At 40.6% G+C, this 17168-nt stretch overlaps 3 protein-coding genes across 4 annotated transcripts; 2 read left to right on the forward strand and 1 right to left on the reverse strand.

Moving 5' to 3' along the window:
- Positions 1-1735, forward strand: LOC111477224 (uncharacterized protein At4g06744-like). The gene has a single exon (XM_023121267.1). It carries the CDS (start codon positions 277-279, stop codon positions 1555-1557), a length of 1281 nt encoding a protein of 426 aa, XP_022977035.1. The 5' UTR covers positions 1-276; the 3' UTR covers positions 1558-1735.
- A 498-nt stretch (positions 1736-2233) lies between these two features.
- LOC111477288 lies at positions 2234-6214 on the forward strand. The gene is made up of 2 exons (XM_023121357.1): positions 2234-2565; positions 5549-6214. The coding sequence occupies exons 1-2, from the start codon at positions 2428-2430 to the stop codon at positions 5915-5917; spliced, it is 507 nt and encodes a 168-aa protein (XP_022977125.1). The 5' UTR covers positions 2234-2427; the 3' UTR covers positions 5918-6214.
- A 611-nt stretch (positions 6215-6825) lies between these two features.
- LOC111476433 (kinesin-like protein KIN-4A) lies at positions 6826-16569 on the reverse strand. Of its 2 annotated transcripts, none has more exons than XM_023120092.1 (26): positions 15914-16569; positions 15010-15156; positions 14756-14905; positions 14393-14646; positions 13926-14110; positions 13716-13840; positions 13499-13535; positions 12578-12669; positions 12366-12473; positions 12165-12290; positions 11952-12075; positions 11745-11857; positions 11470-11568; positions 11284-11397; positions 11061-11177; positions 10907-10987; positions 10623-10694; positions 10335-10428; positions 10158-10189; positions 9980-10077; positions 9803-9901; positions 9493-9714; positions 8987-9149; positions 7728-7898; positions 7340-7649; positions 6826-7214 (listed from the first exon to the last, which is right to left on the reverse strand). In XM_023120092.1, the coding sequence occupies exons 1-25, from the start codon at positions 16028-16030 to the stop codon at positions 7437-7439; spliced, it is 3153 nt and encodes a 1050-aa protein (XP_022975860.1). In that variant the 5' UTR covers positions 16031-16569; the 3' UTR covers positions 6826-7214; positions 7340-7436. The 2 variants fall into 2 exon arrangements, with proteins under 2 accessions (XP_022975860.1, XP_022975859.1); XM_023120091.1 differs by having other exon boundaries at positions 6826-7217; positions 15914-16562.
- Between the last annotated feature and the right edge of the window lie 599 nt (positions 16570-17168).

Consider the following 17168-nt stretch of genomic DNA (forward strand, 5'->3'; position numbering starts at 1 on the left):
CTTCATGTATTGGACCCATTCGTTGTAAAGTTGGGATCTTTCGTTTGTACTGTAACCTATCTTTTTTTTTTAGCTTTTGGTTTTGTGCCTACTAATTTGCAGACCCATACCTGCTCTGCTTGAACCTAATGAGGTTTACAGCATTCCCTCTTCCTTTGGCAACTTTTAGTTTCTTATATAAACAGGCTGTGTTTATGAAACTTGGTCTGATTTTCACTTCTATGCTTATAGAGTTCTGAATAACTGGAGAGCAAGCAATTTGTTGGGTTGATAAGAATGAGTAAAATACCTGGCAGAGTTTTGCTGTTTCTGTTCTTCAACCTGCTTTCTTCTTTGGTTGTCCACGCCATAGCCAACAGTAGCGACAGCAAAACGCAAGATTTCAAAGTAGAAGGCTGTGATCACGGCTGGTCTCACTGTAAGCAAGCGATAACTCCTCAGCCATCATCTCTTTTGCCTGTTGAAGCAGAGGTTTTGATATTTGAAGACCTGAGGCTTTCAGTGGTGTACCCTGTGATTCAAAAGTTCAAGTCAGTTATCACCTCGGACCCTCTAGGAATCACTAAAACATGGGTTGGATCGGATATATGCAAATACAAAGGCTTTTACTGTGACAACCCACCGGACAACAAGTCTGCCACGGCGGTCGCGTCTATTGACTTCAATGGCTTCCAACTCAGTGCACCATCCCTCGATGGCTTCCTCGATCAGCTCCCTGACATTGCTGTTTTTCATGCCAATTCCAACAATTTTGCAGGCACCATCTCCACAAACATTACCAGGCTCCCTTACCTATACGAGCTTGATGTGAGCAACAACCGATTGTCTGGTCCTTTTCCCGCTGCTGTTGTTGGTCTAAACAGCCTCACCTTCTTAGACCTTAGGTTCAATTTCTTTACTGGGTCAATCCCACCTCAAGTCTTCGTCCAGGACCTTGATTTTCTCCTCATCAACAACAACAATTTCATGCAGAGTCTCCCAGACAGTCTTTCCACCACCCATATTCTCTACCTCACATTAGCCAACAATAAATTCAGTGGTCCAATTCCCGGTGGCATAGTAAAAGCTTTGTCATCTCTGACTGAGGTTCTTCTCTTAAACAACTCACTATCAGGGTGTCTGCCTTATGAGTTAGGATCACTTGACGAAGCAATCGTGTTTGATGCCGGCAGCAATCGACTAACAGGACCACTGCCCTTTTCCCTGGGTTGCCTAAAGAACGTGGAGCAGTTGAATTTCGCAGGAAATCTACTGTATGGTATGGTGCCGGAAGTCATTTGTGCGCTTGGAAATCTGGTAAATCTATCTTTGTCGGACAATTATTTCACAGTTGTTGGGCCTCTGTGTCGGATTTTGATAGGAAGAGGTATATTAAATATTAGGAACAATTGCATTCCAGATCTGCCTTTCCAGAGACCAATTGTTGAATGTGCAAAATTCCTAGCATTTCCGAGAATCTGCCCTCGCATGTGGTCTTACACTTTCATGCCCTGCATGCTTCCCCCTTTTAATCCCCCAATTTCTTTCATTCCCAAATACTGGCCACATTTGCCCTAGTTTTATACATTCCGAGCCCCATCTCGGAAGCGCATTGTCTGTGTTTTTCAATTGTAATTCCAAGAACATTCTCAGTTACATCTTCCATCAACCCCACAGCAAGGGGAAACGGATTTATACACTACAATTCATTATCGTTTCCTAATTCAGAACATTTCCCGTCGGGACTATGGCATTAGTATTGTGGTTTAACGCTAATCAAGCAGATGTGTAGAGACACCTGTCACGAAAATAAACATCCCCGGAGCGCAAAGAGGCGGATCCACCATGGAAAATGCTGTGGAAGCTTTGCGGGTCTCTAACCTTCCGAAGAGCAGCGCATAGGGCAGAAGATAAGAAATTTGTGCATGGGCGGTGGGGTGTGCGCCTGCGCGCGCCCAACTTCTGTTTGTTTCCCACTATGTTGGGATTAGTGCTTCGGGTTAGGTTATCGATTATTATAAATCATTGTTTTCAAATGCTAATTACAGTATTTAATTTATCAAACACATGATATAAATGTTTAATTCAATAAATATATACTTGAAATGGATCTGATATTAATTAATTATATTACATGAGCTCATATTTAATTTCTGCTCAATTTATTTTCTATTTTAATTACAAAAAGAGTAAATAAAAAACAGTGCTTTCCCAATTGTTAGAAATACTTTTGCGAATTATGATATAAATAAAATCCCAAATGCCGTTCCGCCACGACATATCCAGTACGCGCGCGAGAGAGCGAGAGAGCCCTGGGGGTGCTTATAGAACCTGCTAGAACCATCTAGCGATGCTGTGATTTGGAAGCATATTTCCATTACAAAACCGATAATCAATCAAAAAGGAACTGTGCCCTGGATTTCTCAAGTTAAATTTGCCGATGATACTATGGATTGTTCGAAGTCGGACATGATGGAGACTGAATTTGCGTCAAATAGAGCAGGCGAAGGCGATTCTGTTCGCGACTTGCTCACATTGGCTCGGCAATTCATCGATCAACGAAACCCTACCCAAGCCCTCCAAGCGGTATGTTTACAGAAAAAATTAAAAAAAAAACTTGCCTCACTTGGAATTCATGGTCTGTTTTCTTCTTTCGGAACTTTTCTGCGATGGCTTATTTATATTTAGCTTCTGGTTTTTCTTTGAACTATAAAAGTTGTGGAGTTTCTGTAAATTAAATCACTTCAGTTGAGTTCCGGTTGCCAAAGGGGATTCAAAATTCGCCAATAGGGCTTTCCTCCTCGCTTGAACCATTGGTAAAAGACTTCAACTTCTTGTCAAGCCGAATTTTCAGAAGATAATTGTCATCTTTACATTTCTAGTAGTTGGGTTTCGCTGTTATTTTTTTCATAAAATTATTAAAACACCTGCTAAAGACTCCAATTTTCTTTGAAGCTAGACTAGAAAATGGCATCACATCCTGGAGCTTTCTTATTCTCAGTGTTAAGGATAGCTTGCTTGATTTCCATCTCTGGAAATACAATCCTGAAGTTAGAGTGGCACATCTTTCATAGTAATAATAACTCACAGGAAGGTCTGAAGCTCAAGAAGGAAGGCAATTTGCAAAATCCCCACCCACCCACAATTAAAAGGGAAAGAAAAAAAGGGTGAAGAATGAGAACGCAGAACGCAAGTGCCTGAAAGAAGAGGAATCTCATTCAATTCAAATGCTTCATTTAGTGGTTGTACTTGAAATAAATAAATTGAAAAAAAATAGCCCAATTGTGATAAATGTAACGGCCAATAACTTTGGGTACAGCACTGACAAAAATAAAAGCGGCACGGACCCCAGTTATGGTAGAGTAGGTTTTTTGTGGATCATAGTAGTAGTTACCTCTGTGGGAATTAGTTTATGATGTTATTCTTATAGAATTCTTAGGATGCCTCCCAAAGAGTAACCTTTCTTACGTCCCTATTTTCTTTCAAGCAAGTCTCTAACAAGTAAGAAGTATGAAGCCATCACCTTCCTTTGCCTTTTCATGCTCGATGTTAAAGATAGCTTGCTTGGTCTCCATCACTGAAAATGACCTTCCTGAGTCCCCGACTACCCCGACTGCTCAAAGTACCAGGCAACCAGCAAACTATTGACCTGAAATCTCTTGACCTTCAAGTGGTGAAAGTCCATTTATTTCTAATATTTACAGAATCCGCTTTCATATATATATATATACAGAAACGGCTGGTCTACCTTTACCTGTTTCCATTTTACATACAGCTCCCAAGTCTTGCCGATCTTAATAGAATCTGAAGTGCCGCCACTTCTCTCTCTTAAATGTTTTTGTCATTGATATTTTGGTGTGTTGGAATGATTGTATTAAGCAAGCTGTAGTCAAATTCCTTTCTACAAAAAGGCAAGTTTTTTTGTGACAATCTAGGGTATGTGCTATTATGTGGAGACTTTTGGGGTGAAAGGAATAATAAAATTTTTTCGAGAGCTTGAGAGACCTCCAAGTGAGGTCTGGTTCTTTGTTAGATTCTATATTTGAGATCCCACATCGGTTGGAGAGGAGAATGAAGCATTCCTTATAAGGGTGTGGAAACCTCTCATTAGCAAACGCGTTTTAAAACCTTGAGAGGAAGCTTGAAAGGGAAAGCTCAAAGAGGACATATCTGCGAGCGGTGGGCTATCAGAGTCAAACATCGAGTGGTGTGCCAGCAAGGACGTTGGGCCTCCAAGGGGGTCGGATTGTGAGATCTCACATCGGTTGGAGAGGAGAACCAAACAATCCTATAAGGGTGTGGAAACCTATCATCCTAGTAGACGCGTTTTAAAACCTTGAGGGGAAGCTTGGAAGGGAAAGCCCAAAGAGGACAATATCTACTAACGGTGGTCTTGAGATGTTATAAATGGCATTAGAGTTAGACACTGAGTAGTATGCCAACGAGTACACTAGGCCCTCAAGGGGGATGGATTGTGAGATTCCACGTTGGTTGGAGAGGGGAACAAAACATTCCTTACAAGGGTGTGGAAACCTCTCCTTAGTGGACGCGTTTTAAAACCTTGAGGAGAATCTCAAAAGGGAATGTCCAAAGAGAACAATATTTGCTAGCGGTTTGGCTGTTACAAATGTTATCAGAGTCAGACACCGAGCGGTGTCCCAGTAGGACGTTGGGCCCCCAAGGGGGTTAGATTTGTGAGACCTCACATCGGTGGAGAGGAAAACGAAGCATTCCTTATAAGAGTGTGGAAACCTCTCCCCTAGTGGACGTGTTTTAAAACTTTGAGGGAAACCCCTGAAGGAAAGTCCAAAGAGGACAATATCCACTAGAGGTGGGTTTGTGCTGTTTGACTATGTGGCCTGTGAGCTTCAGTAACAAAATCCTTTTATAATTGTTAGTTAGGGTTTATTTCTCTAGATTGTTGGCCCTTTTTGTAGTTTGCCTTCCTTTTTTAGGCTCTCTTTTTGTATGCCCTTGTAATAGTTATTCTCTTCTCCATGAAAGTTTAAATATTCATAAAAAAAATCTAGTTGTAAATTAAATTTCAATCGGCATTCTCATAAATCTGTTGTCACGAGCTGATTGCAGTGGTCAATTTCTCAGAACTAAAAACCTACAGTAGAGTGTCTCTTGTTCAAAAAGAATTAAAAAAAACTACACTTGGGTTTTATTTGCCAACGTTGTTTTAAAACCAACAAAGAATTGGAATGTGTTAGAACTTTCTGTTCATTGATCTAAATGCGTTTTCAACCTATATTTATTAATTGTATCTTACTTTTTTTTTCTTCTTTGAATACCAATTGTATTGTATATTACTTGTTATAATCATGAGCTTTCCACCCCCCATGCTGATTGAGACAGATGTTTGTAAGCTTATATTGTTTCGTGGCTTTTAGAACCTAGAGGAAAGGATAATACACATTTATGTAGTTGTAGTAGTCAGCTCAGATGCCTCAATCAGCATGGTTAAATCATGGGTGGGGCATATGAGATTATCTGTTAGAGGAAAGATTAAGGACTACAATTTTTGTTAGTAGCTTTCAGCACCTTGTTTTTCATGTTCGAACAGGTTGTAATGGCAATGAGAACCCAAGGTGGGGATGCAGCAGTCATTCAATCCTTGCACCGTGCCCGTGAGCTGTACAGAACCCGATTTCAGGAGACTGCCGATGTTGATCAACTAGCTTCTTTATTTGCAGAGTGTGCCATAGCTGAAGCCCAGCCTCTGAACCCTGAACCTACAGATAGTAACAATGACATATCTGGCTCTTTGGTTGTGGATGCTCACGGTAATTCTATTCTGGCAGAAACTGGTAGGATGCAAATTGTTATGGATGCCTTCTCAGACGGGAGCAGTTTTATTTGTTTGCAATGTGGGGGTCTTGTTAGTAACCATCGCAAAGATGAGCATTATGCATATTGGTGTGCCCGGATCTAACTTGTATTCGGGAACCAATCTTCATTCTTGGCTTACCTGGCGAAAAGAATCCTCCAAAACTTGTATTTGTGTCTTTTGATTTGTACATGGCGCAGCTGCTTTTATGTTGGCACGCCCCTAGTTGTTGTTAATGCTAGGTCAAGATAAGGTTTTAAATGATGTAGCCGATTGTTGTAAGTGGGTTGTCCCTTGAGTAGCTTTCAACATCTTCCTCCGCACAAGTGAGCGAAGAAAAGTGTAAACATGATCAATATGATTTGCAAAGATCATTTGGAGTCATAAGTTCTCGTTTTGGAAGGGGCAACGTCCACCCTCATATCTCAGAAGAAAATTCTTGTATTGAGATAACTCCCTTTTGTTCCCTTTCAAATCGTGTTTTAAGGCCCAGCTGGTTTTTCTGATAACATTGACTGGTGATCAGTACTTGTCATATGCTGATTGTTCAATTCTCATGGGGATAATATCGGCCATACTCGATCAACTGTTCTCTCAGATTGTGTTTATATTCAATATTACTACACAGAAGTATTAGCAGAAGTATTGCTAGCAACTCGTTCTCAATCGCCTGCTCAAGGTGACTGCTAGTAACATTTTTCTACTTTAAGGTGACTGCTAGTAACATTTGTCTACTTTTGTAGGTCAGTTTTTTAAAATATCGTAGGTTAGAGTGAAAACTATTAGAGAAAAGTTTTCACTTAGGGTAGGTTTCAATCATATCAGTCTGAAAGATACTTCTTTTGCTTCAATACAAATGCATTTACAAAGCTTCAGTCATATCAAGTAATAAGATTAATTTACAAAGCTTCAGTCATATCAAGTAATAAGATTAATTTACAAAGCTTCAGTCATATCAAGTAATAAGATTAGTGTCACACAAGAATGTCAAAACGTATTAGAAAAGAATTCTGTTTTTTTTTTTTTTCTCCTCCAACCTAATAGTTCCTTTCAACAAATCAATAATGTCCTCAAAACAAAGAAAAACCAAATGACTAAAAAAACTTTCCATACGTGTATTCCTGCATTCCTTTTCTTGCTATTGACAAGATATACAAAGGAGGGTGGAAAAGAACATTAGAAAACTATCTTCAGCGAGTTATCTATCCGTTGTATCTATGCTCGCCTCGTTCCCGCACTTGCGGCCTTCTTAGCTAGTCGGGTGACCCATTTTGTAGCATCCACACAAGCTTTACAAGATGCTTCAAATGTGAACCACAACGAAAAAGAATCCAAAATCACAAATCTACCAAAATGGTTTTCCATTGAAGAAAATGCAGAGATCATATAACTCTGACTTCAGCTGCTGTCATTGGAAAAAGATCATGTCAGCTTCAAGTAGATACAAATGGATGAATCAGAAGTCATTAAGGAATATGTGCAGAATTTTAACCTTACTCCAATTGGTTTTAAAATCAAGAAGAGTACCTGCACTTGTTCCAATTTGTTCCCGTGATATAAGGTGGTATCATAGTTGAAAGTCAAAATGATATTTGGGGGACAATAAACCCAAAACCACCAAATATCACATCCCAGCAGGCAGAGCATGTGGTCGAGGCCTTGATCTCATTATTGTTTCATCACTATGCCTGATCCATTCTGAAAGTCTCCATGGTTTCTGCCACTTCCATTTAAACTGTAACAGCCATTGGTGATGACTTCGCTTCCATCTCCATAGTTTTCCAGCTTGTCCGACAGTGGCTAACTTCTTCATTGATAAGTTTCCTATTGGTACCATCTGCATTAATAGCACACCCTTCTAAGAAAAATGTCAGCTCAACTCCTAAGACAGTAAATGAATGGGGAAAATGGTAACCTTTCGTGTTTGGTCCAGGAATGCTGCAGAATCTCTAACGGAACCATTGGCAATTCCTGCTGTGTACTTGAGTTGCTTCGGGGCTGGTACCGACATTGGGGACAAAGAACCTCCCAATTCATCAGCAAAGTGTCTCGATGTAGGTGGTGTACTCTCATGCTCATGATGGACCTGAAAATAAGCGAAGTCACCAATAAGACAGATTTCTAATTATGTTAACAAAGAAAGATGAGGGATAGAAATGGCAAGATCAAGCAAAGCTAGGAATTAGATGTGGGTCACTACCCACATCTAATTCCCACATAGATGTGGGTAGTGTCCCCTCTATCATCACTAATTGAATATAGATCTCAAGCTACCACTAATTACTAGATCAGTGAATCGAAAAGTTTCAAAGTTTTCTTGCATGCTATTTGTAACAGCTCAAGCCCACTCCTAGCAGATATTGTCTACTTTGATCCGTTACACATTTCTGTCAACCTAACGGTTTTAAAACGCATTTAGGAATCTTTGTTCCCCCTCTTCAACCGATGTGGGATCTCACAATCCACCCCCCTTGTGGACCTAGTGTCCTTGTTAACACACCGCACGGTGACTAGCTCTGATACCATTTGTAACATCCCAAGCCCACCACTAGTAAAATTTATCCCCTTTGGCATGTTACGTATCGCCATCAGCCTCACAATTTTAAAACGTGTCTGCTAGGGAGAGGTTTCCACACTCTTAAAAAGAATGCTTCATTCCCCTCTCCAACCGATGTGGGATCTCACAATCCACCCCCCTTGGGGGCCTAGTGTCCTCGCTAGAACATCGCCCGGTGACTAGCTCTGATACCATTTGTAATAGTCCACCACTAGCATATATTGTCCGTATTTGCCCATTACGTATCGTCGTCAGCCTCATGGTTTTAAAACGTGTCTGTTAGGGATAGGTTTCCACACCCTTATAAGGAATGCTTCATTCCCCTCTCCATCCAAGGTGGGATCTCACACTATTACACAAAAAGGTCACAGGTTCTATGCCATTTCTACAACTGTCCATGCACCTCGTTAAATATTTCACAGGTTTTGCCAAAATATGGTTCTAATAAAAGAAGTTTTGATTTGGTCCTATAACTTCAACATCAACGGATGAAGTATCTGCGTTTATTCATATTCCAGCTTGAACAGTTTGAACTCGTACCAAATTAACCACTAAGCAGAAATATAGACCTTCACTCAGCAAGCCAAAGTAGGATTTCTTGTAATGGTCATACTCACCGGTGAAGATGAAGCCAATGCAATTGCAACAGCCTTCTCTCTCAATTTTAGTTCTTTCTCTACTTCCTTTTTACGTGTCTCACTCTGTCGCAACAGTCCCACAAGTTCTTTCAGTTGCTCCTTCATTTCCCTAGTTTCTAGTTCCTTTTCCCATAATTGGCACCTGTAAATAACAAGCAAAGTGATACATAAAATTAGGTAGAGAAGTGAATATTCTGATTTAAAAAGGATTATATACATGGAAAAGGTTGAATATCAATCAATTCTCATCAAATTCCAATTTCAACTTGCAGTCCCAGGGAGGAAAAAATGGCGGCTGCATAGCTCTAAAATTTCCAAAATTTCCAAATATTTTCTTTTGAATTGCCCTTTTTGGGTATCAATTGTACCCTTAAGATGTAATACTAGTTCTGATTCACATGTTCTAAGAAGATGAACTCACGATCCAAGAAATTGAATATCTCTAATCCGAGAAAAAATATGGGTGACAGGAGCAGAATAATTACCGTGCATCAGCAAGAGAATTGAACATGTATTGAAGCAAATTCTTAGCATCTCCCATGGAGCGCAATTGGTTCCAACGTCCACGGTTGGTGAAGGCACGATCTCGCTCCTCTGCCTCGGAAAGCTGTGAAGCCATCGCCACAAGGGAATTTGAGGATATGCTTAGCATGTTTTCAAGTGATGTTATTCTGGCCATTCTTGCGGTTGGTGACATAGAGGACACTCTGATCATGCAAAAATTAGATACTATCCACTTCTTTATGTGAGAACCTAGAAGGTGAACGAACTATTTTGTTTGAAAACAATGCTTACCTAGCGAAACCATTTTTCCCTCTGGGAGGACTGAGGCCCTTTGAAACAAACTCATCCACTTGCCTCAGCATGGATAACTCTTCCGCAAGTGCAGCTCGCCTGCATTGCAGAAAAATCAATATATATTCACATTTTATTTTACTCATAATACAATGTAAGGTCTCATATGACACGTACACTTGGCTTTGTTTTTCATATTCGAAACGGACTTCATGCACGTTCACCATCACTTCCAATTCATGGTCAAGCCAGCGTTGTAGAGATTTCTCATTGCTCTAGAAAGAGAAATTTCCATTAGAAACGGGATTGAGCCTACTTAATAGGGAGGGAAGCAATGAAACAGCCCAGAAAATACCTGCCCGTTCATTCCATTTCCATTTGTAATACCTGAAAAAATCAACAGAAAAGAATCGAGTCTTAAATCAATTAAATGGTACAAGCAGGAAAACAGTTCCCCTGTGAACAGGGCATTGTCAAGTTACACACCTTGCATTGCCTTACAAGAGTTGCTTTACTCTAAGTAAGAAAATACCTGAATTTTCACGACCATTAGATTTCCGAGCTTCTAGAAGTTCCTTCAGCCTCTTAGTGGCCATTGCAGCCTCCTCTGTTTTTCTTTGAAGAACCTGAAACAAGTAATTGTATATTGATGATAGATGGCAAGAAACGTGGCCAAATTTTACATGCAAAACCAAACTGCGAGATAATAATCAAGCATTCAATGCATTTGAGCCTTGTAATCATTAGGATAAACGTATTTGGCCAGAGTTGAAGGAAATAGGACAGATGGATGATGAATAAGGAAGCAAGATGTACCAACCATTTTCTGCCGCTGATTTAGAGCTTGCAGTTTGTACCTTTCATATTCATTTCTCCTGCCCTCCTTTCGTAGCTAAAGTTGTCAAAAAAAATAGTGAATAACAGATACAAGGAAACATGGTCGATCCGTTCAATAGTAAAGAGTAATGCATAATGAGATGAAGCACATTTCAAAATATTGCAGCCAAAAACTGTAACACCGTCACACCAACTCTGGCAACAGATCACAATAATTATTCTAACGTAAAACTAAGATGAGAACACAGATTCTGGCAGTTGAGTTACCTGGAGGAGCTCTTTCTCACGAGACGCTTTCCACTGTCGAAATTGTTCTGCCTCTTGTTTCATCCTTTGTTGTAATTGAACCTTCGAGTTACAAGGCTCAGCAAATGGAGAGAAAAGAATAGAAGTGAAAATACGCAGGAAATAAAGGGTTTACCTTCTGAGCCTTTATGAATTGAATTTCGTCCTGCAACTTTTTTGCTGCTTCATCACTTTTTTGTTTTTGCTTTAGTAGCTGAACCTGGTTTTCCTGTTTTTTCTTGAGTTCTAGAATCTGTAAATAAATAAATTTTAAAAAATAAAATGGTTAGAACTTATATTGGAGGATTTCTTTCTCATGTGAAAACAAAGGCTCTCTAAAAAGAGAGAGATTTAATCACCTGAGACTCAAGGGTTTTGAGTTTTTGGGAATGTACGTCATGCAGTTTCTGTGTTTGACCATCAGAACAAGCAGCCAGGTTTTCAACTTCAGCTAATAAGCGATCCCTCTCTTGCTGCAGGAGTGAAAAGAATGAGCAAAATTACAGCACAAAAATGATAAAGATTCTACTGAAGTAGAGGATAACCTGGACAGTTCTTTTCTCATCTTCCAGTTCCACAATTTTCTTCCCAAAATGCTGCTTCAGGGCTGCTGTGTCAAATCCTCCAAAAAGTTTCATTTCCGTCTACAAAGGCATTAGCATGTAAATTAAAACGATACCGAAGGATAAAAACGCTTAACATAAACAAAAGAAGATTTCCATACTCTAAAATATAATAACTAAACCGTCTTCATAAGTTCTGTTAACCTCATAAAATTGACGGATTAAATTTTTTGCGGTTGTCATCTTTCAAAATTTACCTCTTTTTCCTCTAGACGTTTGTTTAGCTCATGCAATTCTTTGTCCATACTATTCTGTAAAAGTGTATGCTCCCACTCTTTTGCCACCTCTTCATCTATTTCACGCGACTCACCTGCCAACTTCGAAACAATAATTAGTAAAAGCTATTTAAACAAAACATGGAAAGGAAAGCAACATATTACTAGTAAGCTTAGATAAGGCCATACCCGACATGGTTTCGACCATTTGAAAATCAGGCGACTCAATACTTTGCAAGCCTCTTTTGAGCCCATCACTTTTGACCGAGCAATTTATGAGCCCATCACTTTTGACAGAGCATTTTATACCATCCTGAAAGATAAATTCAAGGTTCACATACAAACTTTCTAGGAGATAAACATATTTGTGGAAGCAAAGGAAAAGGTTGAGGGAACACATACTTGGGCACAGACTTGGGAGTCTGTTTCACATTGCTCCACAGTGCTACATCGACTACGATATTCATGAAGCTCACGACAGAGATCCTGATTGGCTGTTTCAAGCCAGGCAATCCGTTCCTTGAGAACCTATTACAATGTTTCACAAATTACACAATGTTGTAAATGAAATGTGGAGCTATAAAGTGTTTCATAATCATGTACCTGAATTTCATCAGAAGAAGACCCTCCACGTGCAAAAAGTTCTGCCTGCAGATATTCGAGTTGTTGTCGCATCTTTAGCATTTCATTGGACATGGGATCCCTGTTGACCTGGTCCGCAATGAAGAAGGGGATATATACCCGGCTATTCATTATAGAAAGAATATAGTATTCATCATCCCAAAAGACAAATAAAGGAGTTTCCATATACTTACAATTGGCTTATTTTGGATATTGCGAGCTCGATTTGCGTACTTCAAAGTGTTGAGGGTTTCCTCAGCATTAATATCAGCAGGGCTGATGCAGGCTAAGATAGTAAAACAATTCTATTATAGGAAGAACATACAAAAAATAACTTTTAACAAACAATAGCAAAGATTATGAAATTTTCAGACACAGGAGAAGGAAAAGAAGGGAACAATTGGTATGGGAGATCAAGCTCAACGGCAACTGTGGAGAAAAAGGTCCATTGTAAGGCAATAAGATGCACTCATTTCAAATATTGGTCAACAAATGCCCTGATAATTCAGCTAGCAATGGAGGGAAGATGTGTGAGGTTGTGGGAAGCTAAGAAACGCGAATACGAATACGAGACACGGATACAACAAAACACGGACACTGTGGTAAGCCATTCTTTAAAAATGTAGGATATGGACATGGCAAAGACATGTTTATATTAAAATATACATCATTTTATACCAGAAGAAAATTCAAAGTCAATAGGTTAATGAACTTATATGCTTAAAAAAATGAGTTTGATGCATTTCTCTCAAACTTAATTCAAATTCAGTATCTGATGTTTAACAAATGTTGGGCCTATGTTGACTTTGTAGTGTTTAACACATCCATTATGATAACAAGTGTCCGATACATGTCGAACAAGTGTCGGGGTATCCAAGCACCTGACAGACACGGAAATGCTAGCGAAAACTGAAGAGTATGTGCTTCTTAGGTGAGAATGACACAAAGAAACAGGATTGATCTGACAAAGAAGAAAGAGATACATTTATGCTTGCTAGCGAAAACTGAAGAGTATGTGCTTCTTAGGTGAGAATGGCACAAAGAAACAGGATGGATCTGACAAAGAAGAAAGTGATACACTTGTGCTTCAGACTAAACCAAGATTACAAGTTTACCTATCATAACAGTTCTGCTGTTGCCACCAAGAGAATCCTGCAAAATGGAGAAACAATTTGACGATTCACTCTCTGGGCTAAAACAATTTTCTTGGGTTCATCTTTCAATGGGATTCTTTATCAAGTAATTCATTCCACAATTAAAATTATAAAAGAAGAGGACGGCTAATTGTAACAGTACTCGTGTTAAAAAAGACAAGCTACATGGAAACCAAACCTGTAGGAGTCGAGTCAATTTACTGTCCCTATATGGAACATGAACCCCTTCTTTGCGCTTCTTCTCATCACCAAGAGCGCTGATGACATTACCAAGTGCAAGAAGACCCTTGTTTATATGAATTCCTGTTATTAGAAAATACAATATGATGAGTGAACGAATACATGCAAAAAAAATGAACACCAATGAATGATAAACCATGCCACTTACCTTCCCTGAAACGTAAACCATCGGAACCGGTTCTCTTGGCTCGTTCAGATCCAGCTAGATCTACCAAGTGCAACTTCGCGCACAAATACTCTTCACTCATGTTTTCAATATTGCCTTCTCCGGGAAAAGCGGGATTTAGTTTACGCATTTGCTCCAATGTGATGGTGAAGATGGCATGTGAGCGACTATAGACAGATCATAAAATTCAGGAACAGAGTCAGTATCTAAGATTCTCATTTAATTTAAGTTTCCAAAGGAAATTAAATTGCTCTACTCAGAACATCATTAATTTGTGGCTCAAAGACCCCCATATCTGATGATGTTATATACAGGTTCTAACACTTGCCATAAAGCCGACCCATAAATTTTCTTGGTGGCTAGCTGAAACTTAAAGAGATATGTAAACTTTTTCCTAGACGTTCTATTCCTGAGAGAAATAACTTCGATTGTACATTAGGAAGCTTTACCTCGACTGATTATTCATATTCGTACTTCCTGTAGCTCTACTCAGTGATCCTTGCTCCAGACAAGAGGCCATTTCTTTCAATGTGTTGACACTAACTTCTGTAGAACCTGCTAGAGTGATGACGCCATTTGACGATTCACGAATTTGTATTGGTGGTTTCCCAGGTAGAGTTAGTTTCCCTGCATGTCCATTGGCACCCTCCACTTTGCTAAAGGAAGAAGAATCTAGCAGGTCTCGTACCTCTTCCTTGAGAATCTTTTCCATAAAAAATTATAGTAAGAGCTTTGCACAAGGACTGAGAATGTTTGGGAGAACAAATAATTTTTTAAAAAAAAGTCATCAAGGAAAGGATCATGACAACAACCTCAATAAAGGAAACATGTAATTGAAATTCCATTTGATCCTTTAAAGTTTCAATTTTGCTGAACAAGACATTCATGACTTGAGGGATGATTCCTGTCTGACAACCATCTCTGAAGCCTGTGCCCATAGTATAAGTTTTCCCAGATCCAGTCTGCATCCATCAAAACTATCAACTAAGATGAGAAACTGTATGACACGAGAAAAAAAACTGGATAGCACGAGACATCATATGACACTGCTCTGAAGTTACTATACCTGACCATAGGCTAGAACGGTAGCATTATAGCCTTGGAATAAACCATCAACAAGTGAAGAAACACATTCTTCAAACATCAAGGACGAGGGTGAACCCGTGCTACCGTAGACATGATCAAATGTAAATGAATGGGAACCAATTTGTACCTGCCCCGGAGTCAAAATAAGATGTAATCTCACTAATTAAAAACATAATTAAGCACGCGTACAAGAACATTCATGAGTATACTCGTATATGAAATGCATTTTATAAAGTTATGATCTTAAGTTGACACACAAATGAAATAGGGACAGTAAATGTGGTCATGGAAGTAATTTTGAGGGTTCTTCGTTGGGTGAATGGATGAAGGACGCAGGTAAAATTCTTTAAGGTGAAAAATGAAAGAAAGTTAATTGACTCGAAAGAAGAAAGGGGGAACCCATCAGACTAGCAGAAATCCCGCCCCCCGAAATTAGTATCATGCCGACGGGGCGATGATTTCAGTTCCCTGATTGGGAAATTTGGCCAAGGAACTTTCAAGACGGAGTCGGTCGGTTAAGTACTATTTTAATACAACGTCGTCATCAGCCGCCATATTACCACAGTGATTGTGTACCCGAGCCACTGCCCCTCACCAAATTACAATCGGAAAGCGGCCGAAGTGAAAATCAGAGGTGAATCTGAGAGGAGGGTCAATGAACAAAAAGACCCATCTAGCCTATTACGGCATTACAGAAGTAGATCTAGATCTCTGGGAACCTGGAAATTAAAGAACTCCAATGTATGGTAAGAAATAAATGGCCCTAAAACAAGTAGGCATTGAGAAGAACGTAACCCCCCTCCCTACCTCTACCCACCTCTCCCCACAATCAAATCCAGAGGTCGGAGCTACCCACATCCATATTGGGAGAGTGTGAAAAGTACCTGAGGCTTCCCGGAGATGACGGTGACGCAATCCTTACACCCTTGAAGCCGCTCATCGCCGATGAGCGGACGGATTTGGACGGCGACCTTGACACAACAATCCTCCCCAGCTTCCATAAGAAGCAGCCAGAGGGAGATTAGGAGAAAAACAATGTTGGGAAAAGAAATTCCAGAAAGAAGAAGCGGAAGAAGAAGAAGAAGAGATGATTGTGCACGTCAGAGGCTAGCAGTGAAGATGAATTTTTGAGGGAACACGGCTCGCATTGTCTGAGAGTGGCGGAGGAGGGGTAGGATGAGAAAGTGGTAGAGCAACCAGAAGAGCTCAAAAAAAGCTAGGGGGGGAATGGGAGCTTCAGACAACGTAAGAATAAAAAATGAAAGAAGGAAAGTGAAATGGTTGAAAGGAGAGGAATTAGAAGGGTATTATGGGTTATAACTGTAGAGCCAGAGAGTTTAACTGCCGGGGCAACAACCGAAGCACTATCATTTTCCTTACTCTTCACTACACACCAGCACAGACGGTTGGGTGTGTGAAACTTTGGTTCTCCTCTTTCCTGAAATGCCCTTCCTCTTCCTCGTCTTCTTCTTCTTCTTCTTCTTCTTCTTCTTCTTCCCCTCTTGTCCTGGCTGAGGCTGACAACCGCCGTAGGGATTTTGTTTTCTTTTCTTCAATAGCACGGTATCCGTATTATGGAATCATGGAGTAGAAACTTATCGCGATATCTCCCCCGGAGAATATAGTGAGATTGGGAACAGTAAACCAAGCACGTGCACCTGATGTGGACTCCAGTCCTCTTCGGTGGTGGCGCCTAACCCATAGGGACGGGGCGGAGGAGGATGGAAGGGAAAAATAAATAATAGGTCCCACTCAAAAAAAAATGAGACAGAGCCAGCTGGTGGTATCCCACACTCACATGGCGTTTGATCGTTTATAGCCAGCTGGACCCCATTTTCCCTCGGTCAGACTCCTGTGGGGCCCACCCCCCAGTTTCACTCTTCCAATTTCTCTTTTCTTTTTTTTTTTCTTTTTTTTTCCCCATTTCCTTCTTTCTCCCCCCTCGACCGACGACTCCAACCACCTCACACTTGCAAGCCTTCAGCCATGACCTCCCCCCCCCCCCCCCCCCCCCCCCCCCCCCCCCCCCCCCCCCCCCCCCCCCCCCCCCCCCCCCCCCCCCCCCCCCCCCCCCCCCCCCCCCCCCCCCCCCCCCCCCCCCCCCCCCCCCCCCCCCCCCCCCCCCCCCCCCCCCCCCCC

Source organism: Cucurbita maxima, unplaced genomic scaffold (genome assembly GCF_002738345.1).
Source record: "Cucurbita maxima cultivar Rimu unplaced genomic scaffold, Cmax_1.0 Cma_Scf00003, whole genome shotgun sequence".
In the NCBI taxonomy this organism is placed as follows: Eukaryota; Viridiplantae; Streptophyta; class Magnoliopsida; order Cucurbitales; family Cucurbitaceae; genus Cucurbita; species Cucurbita maxima.

Excerpts from the sequence above, each read along its gene's own strand:
- LOC111477224 (XM_023121267.1), top strand. The coding sequence starts at position 277 with ATGAGTAAAATACCTGGCAGAGTTTTGCTGTTTCTGTTCTTCAACCTG.
- LOC111477288 (XM_023121357.1), top strand. The coding sequence starts at position 2,428 with ATGGATTGTTCGAAGTCGGACATGATGGAGACTGAATTTGCGTCAAAT. Across the intron at positions 2,566-5,548 it reads CTACCCAAGCCCTCCAAGCG|GTTGTAATGGCAATGAGAAC; the intron begins GTATGTTTACAG and ends ATGTTCGAACAG.
- LOC111476433 (XM_023120092.1), bottom strand. The coding sequence starts at position 16,030 with ATGGAAGCTGGGGAGGATTGTTGTGTCAAGGTCGCCGTCCAAATCCGT. Across the intron at positions 12,474-12,577 it reads ATATCCAAAATAAGCCAATT|GTCAACAGGGATCCCATGTC; the intron begins GTAAGTATATGG and ends ATTGCGGACCAG. Across the intron at positions 10,988-11,060 it reads AATTCATAAAGGCTCAGAAG|GTTCAATTACAACAAAGGAT; the intron begins GTAAACCCTTTA and ends TGTAACTCGAAG.